General features: G+C 43.1%; 1 protein-coding gene across 1 annotated transcript in view; it reads right to left on the reverse strand.

Moving 5' to 3' along the window:
* Window positions 1-3,542: 3,542 nt before the first annotated feature.
* tnmd (tenomodulin) overlaps window positions 3,543-13,456 on the reverse strand; it is a 42,629-nt gene continuing 32,715 nt past the window's right edge. Inside the window, exons 5-7 of the mRNA XM_079269168.1 lie at window positions 11,568-11,727; window positions 8,831-8,925; window positions 3,543-4,871 (exon numbers count right to left, since the gene is read on the reverse strand). Coding sequence (XP_079125294.1) covers window positions 4,662-4,871; window positions 8,831-8,925; window positions 11,568-11,727 — 465 coding nt within the window. The 3' untranslated portion in view covers window positions 3,543-4,661. The remainder of the gene's footprint in view (window positions 4,872-8,830; window positions 8,926-11,567; window positions 11,728-13,456) is intronic.

Here is a 13,456-nt window from a genome sequence, read left to right on the forward strand (position 1 = left end):
TATCCTCTTTATTTCTTGTTTTTGTTGGAGGCAAAGTGATGTCACATGAGCAGTCACATTTTTTGAGAAATTAAACGGAAAACCAAATTAAACTTGGGAAACAAATAGCTTGCAAGGGGTTACTATGACAATTAATTGTTAAATAATGAAAATGAAGCATTTCTGCCTCAAAACAGTATTGCTGGGTTGGCTGCAGCTTTGAGGGACATTCGACCACATGGCATTTGAAGAGAAAGCGTGGGGAACTGGATTGGAGCCATTAGCAGGCCAGAGACTGATTGGACTGTACTTAAGAGCACTGCCTCTCCAGTTGCTGTGGGTGGATGAATACATTAGCATGTGACATGCCCAGAACTGAAGACAGCCTAGTCTGTCACCACAGCTTGCAGAGTGAAGAGTGAGTGTGTGCGTGTGTGTGTGTGTGTATGCGTGGCTGGCGAGTGGAGGGGTTACACTGACTTGGATTGATTCTGTTAGAGCATGTGTTATGTTGATGTGTTTGTGAGGAGCGGTGTGTGTGTGTGTGTGTGTGTGTGTGTGTTGGGGTGGGGGGTGCATTGGCATGGATTGAATCCATGCCGTGTGTGTGTTCAGGGTCGGGGAGGAGAGGGTGGGTGGTGGTGTTGAGGAAGCTGTTTGGCAGCAGGGCTTGCCTACTGTGCCTGGCTCTGTCTACACCCACATGCACAGCTGTGTACCACACAATCCAATCTTGCCATAGGGTTAACACACACACACACACACACACACACACACACACACACACACACACACACACACACACACACACATTAACTCACAGCCAGAAGTTCAGTCTCAGCCACCACTAAAACCTGCTTCTCTCCAGCAAACATCTTCCTGAGCCTCTTGCAGGTGGGAATGTAGTTTGAAAGGAGTCTGATGAAAGCAACCAATAACCCTGGATCACATCTAAACAGGCGGTTCATCGATCGGCTGCCATATGGTAAGCGGGAGTTGTTATGGATGACTGAAATATTGAATGAATGCAGCCGTTGCGTCCGTGCTATTCCTTTGGTGAGTAAGTCAGAGCGGATGGAGCGAGAGCCGCGTCCTGGGAGAGGACTATTTCTGCAGCCACTGACACAGCGCGAGTGTGTACTGCTGTGCCATGCTGCCTCTCACAGTGGGAGCAGTTGAAGGATGACGGCTGATTTGTTGTGCCTCCAGCCTGTAGCAGGAACAGTACAGGGAGAGCTTATTTAACCATCAGGTCACCAGACCGACTGCAACATTACAGAGAAAAGGAGTTGATGACTGCAGTCTCATGGCCATTGCAGCCATATGCAGTCTGTTCAACTTGCGGCCAAGGTTCGATTTAAATAGACCGCTTTTAAAATGTGTGGTTTCTAAGAGAAGAGTAAATGTATTGAAGGACAGCAGGTGTGGCATGGTTTTAAAATGTGTGTGTTTTTTTTTTTAAACGCTGCGAACCAGCGCCTGGTTTGATATTGCAGCAGTACACTTCTCTCGACACAAGGTGGCACTGGTAACACACGTGTCCTCAGCGGAGCCTGAGCCTCAGTCTGGATTGGAGAGAGCTATTCCTTCAGGTTACTAATCTAAATACAGACACTCCTCATGCATTGCTTTTCACTCTCCTCGGCCCCGGAATAGCAACTCATTGATCTAAATGAACGAGAGATTATTTGAAATGAAAATAAGCAGCTGTGAGTGAAGTTTCACTGCATTTTTGAGAAGTAACAAAAGGAATTAATTCACTTGTGAGTCTCAATGATAGCGGCCAATCCTCAGGCCAGGTCGGAAAAATCCTTTGAACTGTGCCAACCCGGGAGACGCCTGGCATCTCTGTTTATCCTGCAGAGTAGTCAATCTTGTTTCCTCTCCCCATCAAAACAGTGATAAACAAGTGCTAGAGGGGGGTATTCCTAGACAGTGGATAAAACGCATGAGAAAAATTGTGCATGGCTTCATTTGAAATGATATATTCTCTCATTCTGGTCTACAAGCAAGGTGTTCACTGTCATATACTCACAGATTTGCCTTGTATCTAAAGTAGACTGTTTTGAGCTGCATTAAACACACTAGGAATGCAAACTAACCTTCATTTATAAAGATGTAGGGCTACTAAAAAGCCCTATGCTGATAATCAAAGATCATTTGATTTGGAGTAGCATTTTCAGGGGAAAAACATCCTTTTTCAAGCTGAACTTCACCGACTTTGTTTTCCTTTCCTCCCTCTATATTTGAAGTGGTTTATAAAAGCAATCGCAAAATATCTCGTTAACTGAACCCATTCAATTTACTTACATTGTTTCCATTTTATTTGAAAAGGAAACCATGAACACTGAATGCAAACAGCTTCAAAAGCTGTAGATTTTTGCTGTTTACAACATTCAACTGGCTTCCTCAAGATGCTTTTAATGACCGCCTGAGATTTGTGTATCGCATACCAAGACGTGGATGCACGTTTGGGCATTCAACTGGACCGTGATCTATTTTTTTGTTCTCATAAGTGCAACTGCAGTGTCACCACGATCCAATATTTTCTGGGTCTCATCCATGATTTTTAATTGTGAGACGTTTGTACTTTAAAGTTTGACTTTCATGGTTAATATTGGACTTTTGTCCCATCAGGCACGAGGAGCTCTCAGGGAGCCAGCTGTAATATCTGTATCATCCTCTCCAGTCAGGGCGAGCCGTCCCTTTCAGATCAACTCTCAGGGCTTCCTTGGCAATTTACTCTCACGACTACACAAACGAGTCCTCAAAGTCCGCAGAGACCTCGGCAGATAGACAACTAACAGCATCTTACAAAAAAATAACTTTACACTGTTTCCCAACCTTGTGAAAGCCAAAGCTCTACAACAACAGCAGCAGCAACCAGCATGCTGTATGCATCCGTTTTACACTCGACTATTTGTTGGGATAACGGGGACGTAGCAAGAAATGAATAATATAAACACTGATTTTATGAACTTTTCAGAAATGCCTCGGGGGCTTTGCTGTACACTTGTCAGTTTATTTGAAGTATGTTTGCAATTATTGCATTTGTTAACTCATGCCACAATTTTTTACTTGACACGTTGCTTAGGGCTATTGCCATTATTGATTTAAAAATAACAATACGGTTGCAGTCTTAACTCATTTATGAGCATATCTATAAAACATTTACAAACCGTAATATGTTTCGCCCCCTTTTTCACAAAATCCATTTCGCTGCCAAATATTATTGATATCACTGACATTATTATCACACTGAGCCAACATGAGTCAACATCTAGTTTTACTTAGCAGGCGAGGTGCTTCTTTTATATTACTGTAAACGATGCATTATTATGCATCAGATACACAAGCGAGACTATGGTTGTGAAAGAAACAATAAAAGCATGCACATCTATTTTTTTTCCTGTCAATTTGACGCTAAATGTTTTTGCTAATGAGCAATGGGACTAATGGAGAAGGTCTGCCTTTTGTATGGATTGTGTGACTCACATTCAAACCCACACTGCATCAGCTTTCAAATCATATTGTTTCATATCATAGGACAACTCGGATTATTCATACATACAAATTTTAATTGGAAATAAATCCGTCAAGAGACTGAAACATACAGAAGGCTTCAAAGCAAACAATGACAACATGAGCGCTCCATTTTTGTCTCTGTTCAACTTTTAATATCTCACATCGCTTGAATACTCTTGGGCATTTATGCACCTTGTTATTCTGATGACAGAACATCAATTGCAAATGCCTATCTCGCTTGCTTATCCGTTACTTGCAGAAGAGTTATTTCAGCTCGGCAGATTGAGATGTGGTGTTGCAGATTAAAATCGCCTCAGCAAAGAAGAAACTGTTTGAACAGAAGCACCGTTTAAAGCATTTTGTGGATTGCAACAAGATGGAAAACAATGGAGCATGAGACAACAGTAACTACATCACAAAAGACAGCTGAGGTCTGTGCATCTTCAATTATACTGTACCTCCTTAGTTTAACATGATCTTAAAAACACATAAAGCCAGCAAGGAAAGCTTCCTCTAGTTCTGTTGTAGCTACTTTATATTGTCCCCTAAATGTGTCCTAATTTGAATATGATGCATGTCGTGTTCTGATTGTATGTGAATTTCGGGAATGTTTTTAATCTACTGAAGCAAGAACAACAATCATCACAAACAACTGAGACAAAACATTTATACTTAATCAGCACTCATAGATTGTTGCACATATTGATCTATCGTAAGAAAGCAACATGTTCATACATTGCAGTAGAACAAGTCTTTTAACCTATGAAGTAAAAAATGAATGCATGACAAGGTCAAGACAGACAGTGCTGAAGCAAGCCCCCCCCCCCCCTTTTTTTGGAGCAGATTAGTTTATGGTGACATCCTCCAAACTAAATGGCACCAATTCAACAGAATCAGATAGCAAGGATAATACATGCTTAGATAAGCAAAGAAAATGAGACAGCTGTAAACGAGCAATGCCTTTTAAGAACGCTTCAAATACCATTTGGACTGTTTAAACAGACTAATACTCAGTGGGCCAACCTACAGATTGGATAATAATTGTGTGCAATGGACTGCTGTGGTCTCTTAAGTGGTCTGGGGTATAAAAGCAGAATTTGCACCTACAACTACATAAACAGTTTAAATCCCACATGTACAGACAGCACGCGCCCTCCTCAGATCCTGCCCAGCATGCGGGCGATCCACCAGTTGCACGGCATGACAATCTGGCAGATGACCCGGCCTCCTTGGTAGTAGTAAGGCCACGGGTTGAAGCCACCCAAGGGCTCGTGGTAGCGGCGGCAGTAGCGGTAACCACGGCGACAGTGCTGGCAGCAGTATCCGTGGTCATCCAGGCGGTTATCCAGCTCGATCCCGACGTCTCTCTGCAGAGGACACAGCAGTGGGCAGGGTTACAATCACACACACATGTCAAATGCCAGTCCTCCCGAGGCCAGAGCAGGAAGAGGACGAAGGCAAAGAATAATAAGAATAATAATAGAATAAGAAGAAGAAGAAGACTTTGCAGCAATGCAACATAACGGATGCCAGCTGCCGTTAAACCCCAAAGACGAAAAAAAAAGATGGCGGGAATTGATGAGCCTGCTTTCCTTGTATGTCAGTAGAATATATGTAAACACCAAACCAGTGAAAAGATTAGAATTAATGTCTGTGGAAATCCAAAGTTGTGCCATGCTTGATGACTGACAAAGAGATCAAGATAGCGGGGAGAGGGAGCGAGCTTGATTTAAGCTGCAGGAGCATAAAACGTGATATAACACCCTTGACCTTTCTATTATACCGGAGGTAGCACGACTTGACAACGCCCCATCTCTGGATCCAGCATTCACAGCCTCTCTACCGACGGCATCTTCAATCAAAGGGACTCGTTGGTAGGTACCGGCATAATTACACTATTTCTTTCATCTCTGACCTCTTAACTCCCTCGACCGAAGCCCACTCTCTGCACCAAAATGGCAGCCCCTCCTCCAATAGAGCATTCAAATTACAGCTCCCCACGTCTTGGCGCCCTCCCCCTGACCTTGACTGTAAGTGCACGGCACATTCCTAAAGCAATTAGCAGCGTAATGATCGCCTAACAAGGATTCTTTCATTTGCTCTTGCTGGCTGCCTCTGAATTTATAGAGGGGCCAAATGAAACCCAAACGAAAGGTAAATTGGGTAGAATTAATGGCCCTTGGATTTTTCCATTGTGCCGGTTGGTTCATGCCCCCATAGACTCGTGGGGGGCTGACTGCCATGCCTTTGATCAAGAGCAACTCCAAATGGGGTTCGGAGAAGTGCCACTTAACTCACCTCGCAAGTTGAGGCAGCAACTGCCCTCAGTACGCATTTGACCACATTTCAATGGCTTTCAGTAAATGAATCCTCAGAGACAATCCGGCGCTGTCTCATTAAACTGCTCCGATCCAGGAGTCGATGACTTCACATTCAGAACAAACTGGCATAATTCTTTGCAAGCGCTTCCAGTGACTCAGTATACATGCAGCAGTGCAGAAATAAACACATCCTGTTGGGAATAAAAGGACAGGACCCGCAGGAGCACATGTCCCTTCAGTCCCCTGCTACATTAAGTGTGGGAATCAGGGTGTTTCTTGCATCTACTTTTTAAATCAGTGGGCAGTCAGTCAGAGTGGTTTTACACAATTATTTGTTTTCTTCAGTGTAGTTACGTAACAAGAAATTCACCATGAGCATGATTCATAAGAATCTACACCCTGCTACACTCGTGAGACATACTTAAAACACATAGACGGGGTGCTGCAGATGACGCCTAGGATAGCTGGGTTTGATTTATTACTATGACAAGCGCAGCTAGGCTTTTAATGATTTATTGTTTCAGTCAAGTTTCGGGTCATCGGCTTCCAGGCAACAATCTGTTATGGAAACAACACGAAAGCTGTCAATGGACCAATGATAATCTTATCTGCTGCGCGCAGACCAAACGGGGATTTTGTGAAAATCTGGAGCTCCACGAAGAAAATGAAGAATCTTATTCAAATGATGCAGCGATTAGCAAAACAAACAGCCAATAGGCAGCATTGTACCTTAAAGACAATTAATCAGAGCTATCCTTTTAAAACGGAGGGAACATATTAATCGTTCTGGCTCTGAGTCGCCGTCTCTAGTGGGATGCTCCGGTGATCACAATGGTTCACCTTGGGAAATCTGAGGCAGTCACTCAAAAACAAGCAGCATTAATGAAGAGTAAAAGCCATTACCCCCTTGCTGCATCTGATTTCATCACACACTCCGGTATACACATGCAAACACACACACACACACACGGAGGCACCTCTGTGCATAATATGAGGCGCTGGATATGAATGAGTCTGCGGAGTAGAAAACTGCGTCAGTCATTCAATAAGATGTAATGAATCAAAGCACGGCTCCCCTAATCTCCACACTTGTTGGTGTTATTTCACACACACTGATCACCGCTCTTCATGAGCTTGAAGCACGTGTGGTATTAGATCTCGTAGCAGAGCTCCTCACATTCATTCTGGGATGAAAACAACAGAGATAACATCTGCTTCATACCCTGCTTTGTATTCCAAAAGGATTTTTTTATGTCGAGGCACAGGACAGTCACAACATATAAAACCGCCTCAGCCGCTTGTCCCCGATCTCAGATTCTCATCTCAGTGTGCTCTACAGTGAGGTGGAATCACAATAATATTGGATGTAATTGAATACAGAGATAGTCATGGATTTGAGTAAACACACTGAACCAGAGTGATAATGGGCTTTAGCTTCAGTGTAAAGATTTCTCCGGAGGCACAAACAGCTCCTGCATTCGCGGATCTAAATTCCTTCAGCTTTTTGCACCTCTGTTTTATACATGAACAGCCATGTAGCCTCACACACACACACACACACACACTGCAGGCAGAAACCCACACCAAGCATGTTTACACGTGTGTGTGTTTGAGGTCAATTCATATTGGAAGCCGGTCTTTGCTTTATAGGTCAAGGACAGTGGTACTTGTCAGATGGTAATTATTCAGTTTGAAATTTTCAGGGCCACCTCTGATACACGCCGCACTGTGACATGGCGGCCGCGGCAAAGGTCAGTTTCATATTTCCGTCAACGTCTGTCACAAGGGGTCAAACGATGATTTTACTTTCCAAACGTGAACTGTGAGGAGACGCGCCGCCTCAAATTCAGACTTATGAAACGCAGATGAAGTGAATGCATGTTATCATGTGTCTGCGTGTGCGAGTATGATGAAAGGATCTACATAGAGTGTGAGCAGCAGCCTATGTGTGTGTGTCTGTGTGTGCTTGGTTGTTTTCTGACTGTGTGCACATTTACATGAGTTCTGAACGAAGCAACAAAAGAGAAAAGAAATGAGCGAGAGTTCAGACTCCCGATTACAGACTGCTGCCTGGCCTTTGCTGGGCCACACAGACCCTTTGTTATCACCGGACCCACAAACAGCGCGTGGATGTTGCCGCTGGAATGGAGTGCAGTGGTATACATTACTGCCAGAATGTTTCAAAAGGAGAGCAGAGTTTTTCATCCCCCGGTATGTTTTAATTGCATAGCACTGCATCTCCTGCTGCAGACGGGCTGGGGGGGGGGGGGGGGGGGGGGTATTTCTGTGACGTTCCTGATAAATGTCAACATTATAGGATGTCTCATTTCTCACCATTTCTCACAGCTCTGAGGAGACAGAAACCGACTCATTATCCTTGAATTTAGCTTCATTTCACCATTAAGTGCTGAATGTGTGAGTCGGATGTCTCTGCACCCATTATCTTTAGTGTGCAACGGCTATTTTTTTGTGTCAGTTAGAGTGCATCGTTTCTGTGTAATATCCTGCTTTATTTGGTTTTCCCTCAGAGCCAGGGATGATGAACCGTACAGTACTGAGCGGTTTGCATGCAGTCCACCAAAATATGCCACTTGGCCTTTCCAGTCATTTGATACGCTTCGATAATTAAAGCATTATTAATAAATGTAACTTATCTGTGAAGCTATGAGTGACCTGGAGAGTGCTGCTTTGCAGTGCCTCAGAAAAGAGGAAGTGAGAGAAGGAAGTAACGGGCGCTGTAAGGCACAAGTTTCTGCCTTTGAACGGCTGGATATTCCCCCCAATTAATGGAGAGACATTAAGGGAGTCTTCAATGAACTGGCCTTACTTAAACAGATATATCGAGCAATTGCTATGCCCTCTGGTGCACAAAGTCAGTTTTAACATCAATTAGTGAGCGATTTATATGCAGAAAGAGTCGAGGCAGAGCTGGAGCTGATTGAAGTGGCTCTGCTGCGTCTCGCGGCGTGGTCCCTGGTTGACGCGGTGCAGACGGGCCCACTTACATAGTCGTTTACAGGAGGGTGGTCCAGGACGTCGCGGGCGAAACGCTGACCTGTGACCTCTGCGTCGGGCGCGTCCACATTTCCCACTTCAGCATCTGAGAGAACAGCAAAGAGAAGAGATGTTTTTGTGCTTGTTTGAAGTAAAGCTCAGACGCTGTACTTTCCCAGTGGCTTGACATTCAAGAAAAAAAAATATGCTGGAATTCATTCCAAGCTTTTTCATGCTTCCGTCAAAAACAATGGTGTTGTTGCTGTTGTGATACTGGCACTCAGATGACTTTCCACAGATCCTAATGAGCAAAGCCTAAACATCCTTTTGAGGAAATCCCTGAAAAGCAAATCTGCAGATGACTATCATCAGTGATGGAATGCAACTAAGTACATTTACTTAAGTACAGTTTTGAGATATTTGCACTTTGGAGTATTTCCATTTTTTGCTACTTTATATTTCTATTCCAATACATTTCAGAGGGAATGTGTTTACTAAATCTGTCTAAATGCAGAAGGTACTTTGCAGATTTTATATACTGCATACACTGCATTTAAAAAAATATTGTATTGAGTCCTAAGAATCTAACTGAATTATACTTTGCCATTGTTTTGACTTCAATCTGTTGAATATAATTCAACTGGTTTGTGGAATAAGGTGATTTACTTTTAGAGCAGCAATCCTTTATTGTGCCTTCTTTTGAGATTCATTCATTATTTAGCAATTCTTTTTCATATATTGTACATGCTACAATATATAACAACATAATGGGAATTCAATGATCTATGAGTAGCAAGGAGAAGAAAAATCGTATATAACCTGCCCCCTTCTCAACACAAGTAACATAAATGGTCTACCGTAGATAATACTTTCAGCAACCTTTTATAAGACACAGAGCGCACACATCAAAACACACACATACACAACCAAAAACAGAATATTGTACATCTTTTGGTTCAATTATTTGGTGTCTGTTCATTTTCTTTGGTTAAATGAACAACATCTGATGATATTTAAAAGTTGTATTACCCTTGACTTGATAAACAGTCTGTTGGTATGTTCCATTGAATCCACTGTATGAATAGTGGATCCATAATAGTTGTATATGTGTTGCTCCTCGACACAGTAGCTGAAATATGGTAAGGAGTTCAACATTTTTGGGTATTTTAGTGTCTTATCCACTGTTTGTTCTGAATTGTAATACTTTAGGGCCTAAAGTTTAGGACATCGTTGTCTTTATGAGCTTTCCAAGCCTAATTATGGCCTGTAATTTGATTTTGGGTATCCTGTCAATATTAAATACATCTATTCTTCATTTTGCTTTTTTTTAATGTAAAAAAAACACAAATCCTATAAAACAAATGAATTGCTCAACTCACTTCACTCACGATCTTCCCTGCTCCCTTTTGTTTTATTCATGTTTAGTGTTTCCTGTTATTTTACACTCGCCTCTCCTCTCGTTTTGGATCACTTGACTTCCTGCCTGTGTGTGTTTTCTCGCCAGGACTATTGAGGGACAGGTGAAGCAAATGAGCAGACAATCAAAACTGGCACTCACCTCACCTCCTGCTCACCTGTTCTCTCTTCAGTCATTCACTACATATACCAGCCCAGGTCCCTTGCCAGTTCGTCATTGTTCTTTATACCACAGTGTTCGGTTTTCCAGCTTTTACCCCTTTGTGTTAGTTTTCTCTTTAATGCTTTGTGTTACTGTTTTGGTTACTATGCTTTTGGGATTCCTTGTTGCTCACATGCTACGTGGTACCTGGGTGGTGTTACCTGTTTGCATTTGGACTCTCAGCCTGTAATGCATTTTCACAAAAAAATCATTGAAATCATTCTGCTGCCTTCTCCTCTTTCTGCCTTTGGGTCTAGTTCCTAACAGCTTCTAAAAAGATGGTTTCTCAGGTTGAAATAATCTAACTACCCTGGCAGATTTTGAAAAAGAAAATACTCGGACATTTATATTTGCAGAACAGATCATAATATGTTAAAATCAACTCCATCTCCACCAACTACAACGTTAAAATGCTGTTCTTATGTTGATATGTTGCACTTAAAAACAGCCTGGCATCTAGTGGTGAGGTTGCAGATTGCAATCAACTGAAACTTCTCGCGTCTGCCAAGCGTGTAGAACAACAATGGTGGCCAAAGCTATAATGCACATGGCCCTATCTAGAGCCAGTGTTTGGTTCGTCCACTCTAGGCTGCTGCAAGGCAAGACAAGTTTATTTGTATAGCACATTTCAACAACAAGGTAATTCAAAGTGCTTCACATGAAACCATTAAAAGCATAAAGGCAAAAGTAAAGGAGATTTAAAACATACATTGAAACAATAATCGATGTCTCCCTGAGACATTACGCTGCACGCAATCAACCATACATGCTGTAGCAACATCGTGGACTCTGAAGAGGACCTGCTCTGTATGTCGATATAAATGAAGAATAAATACCTTTTTATATTATATTCCATCTCTGCCAATATATCCCGAAATGCTACACACTGTTTCTGTTAGTTACACTTAATACTTATGGAATGCTTCGACCACCACTGACTGGAATGCTTCGACCACCACTGACCATCAGTCTCTCAACTTTCCAAACACACAGAGAGTAGCCCGGGCTGAATGCTTATGTGGTTGGGAAAAAATGCGGTCCCTACAGACCTGCACATGGCCTGTGGGGATGCCCGGCAGCGAGAGTGTTAATAGTTTGCATTTAGAGGCAGAGATGCCCTCTGCTCTCACCTCTCAGAGGGGAGGGATGAATCCAGTGGATGGGCAGCTCCTGGCAAATCTCCCAGATCTTGGAGTCAAAGAGGAACGCCGGGTTAATGATGGGCTCCTCAACAGGAACCCACACTTGGGAGTCTTCCACCTTCATATCCACGGCCTCTGTCTCATCCACCTGTTAGAAAACACCACACACACACGAACATATATATATAATATAGCATAACAGAGCCTGCAAAAATGTCCAGGCCCCACACAAAGTATAGCCTTACATTTGCACTCTCCTCCCCTGAGCCACGCAGCGGCTCCATCCTCATCGTTTTTATCTATCACCTTTCTGTCTGCCGAGAGGGCGGCAGCTTCCTGACTCCTGACTCCTACTGCCCCGACTCCCTCCTCTTTCTCCCTCACCCTCTTCTCAAGCCTGCGGCATGCTCTGTCTATTATACATCATTGAAATTCAAAGACAGTGATGATCTGACTTTTAAATGACTTTAGAAGTTGTCTTCATTACTCTGAGTGTGGCTGCAATATCGTTTAATGTGACAGATACAATAAAGCCTTGCATTCTCCCCCCCCCCCCTCCCTTCAACACAATGCTTCGCTTGGCACCGAGCACTATCAGTAGGCTTAATTTGTTGATACTGCAGTTCATGAGCTGTAAAGTAAACTATTATTGCTTAATGATAGGGACTACATGTCAGTGTTGTCTAATAGAGACGTATGAAGGGGATTTGGTAATGCTCTCCCCGAACAGTTCAGATATTTATTTTCTTCATGTATATGTAAATATACGCACACACGCACGCACGCACACACACACACACACACACACACACACACACACACACACACACACACAAACAAACCCCTCTTCCCATTCCCTTGTTAATTAGCAACCCAGAACAGAAAAACAGTTCACTTGACAAATGTTTTTACAAGGTGATTTTCTCCCAGTCTAAAGCTGTATTGCACATTAGTTAAGCTTGACGTAGAATCCTGGGGCTATAGCAGGAGCAAGAATAATTTATATTGGGTTGTGCCCCCTCCCTCACGTTCACCCCTGTCACTCTGGCTTGAATTACAGTTTGTCTTTCCATGCCGCTTCTTGTTTGTCATCGAGCGACACAGTTGTGACCTGCAGTGAGGAAACAAACAAACGGAACCGAAGCACATTCTGTCACAATTGTGTTTGGCCGCGGGAAATGTTTAGCCCAAGCTTTTGACACACTGGCCAGTGCTCGGAGGACGGGTGTGCCATGGTTGGGGTGAGGGTGCTCTGGCAATGAGCTGGTGCGCTCACCGTTCCTGTGGCTGCAGAAATTAAAATCCAACTCGGGAAACACAAACAGCCCTCTCTAATTGGACCTCTTAACCACTGAAGCCAAGTGAGTCTTCTCTGGAAAGTAAATGGAGGTCACGACACGGGGCTCACAACATGACTTTGACTTCACAGTTGAGAAACGACTCCAATAACTTGCAGGAGAGGGCCTGGGGGAAGTGAAGGTCAGCATTTTAGCATGGGGCAGAGATTTCTAAATGCCAGTTGACAAGCACGAAGACAACATGATTACAGTCCTCTAGTTTATACACACTTTTGAGGGGCTTTTCCCTTTGCTATTGACAAATGATATATTATTAGGACGCAGGCAACTTTTTATCAAGTGTTGGACCTTGGGAATGATGGTAATTTGTTTTGTGCGGCCTGCTCCATGGTGTTTGTATGTTTTTCCGTCCACAGTGCACAACTTAATTATACACCAGTTGTGCTGTAGTTAATGAATTTACCCTCTCCTGCCACTGTGTACCGAGGGGGGGGAAACACTGTCTACATGACACATTGTTTAAAGTGGTGCTATGTTTTCCAGAGATCAACAAAATATTTTCTCATGATACCCACAAGC

Source organism: Melanostigma gelatinosum (genome assembly GCF_949748355.1).
Source record: "Melanostigma gelatinosum genome assembly, chromosome: 5".
NCBI classification, from domain to species: domain Eukaryota; kingdom Metazoa; phylum Chordata; class Actinopteri; order Perciformes; family Zoarcidae; genus Melanostigma; species Melanostigma gelatinosum.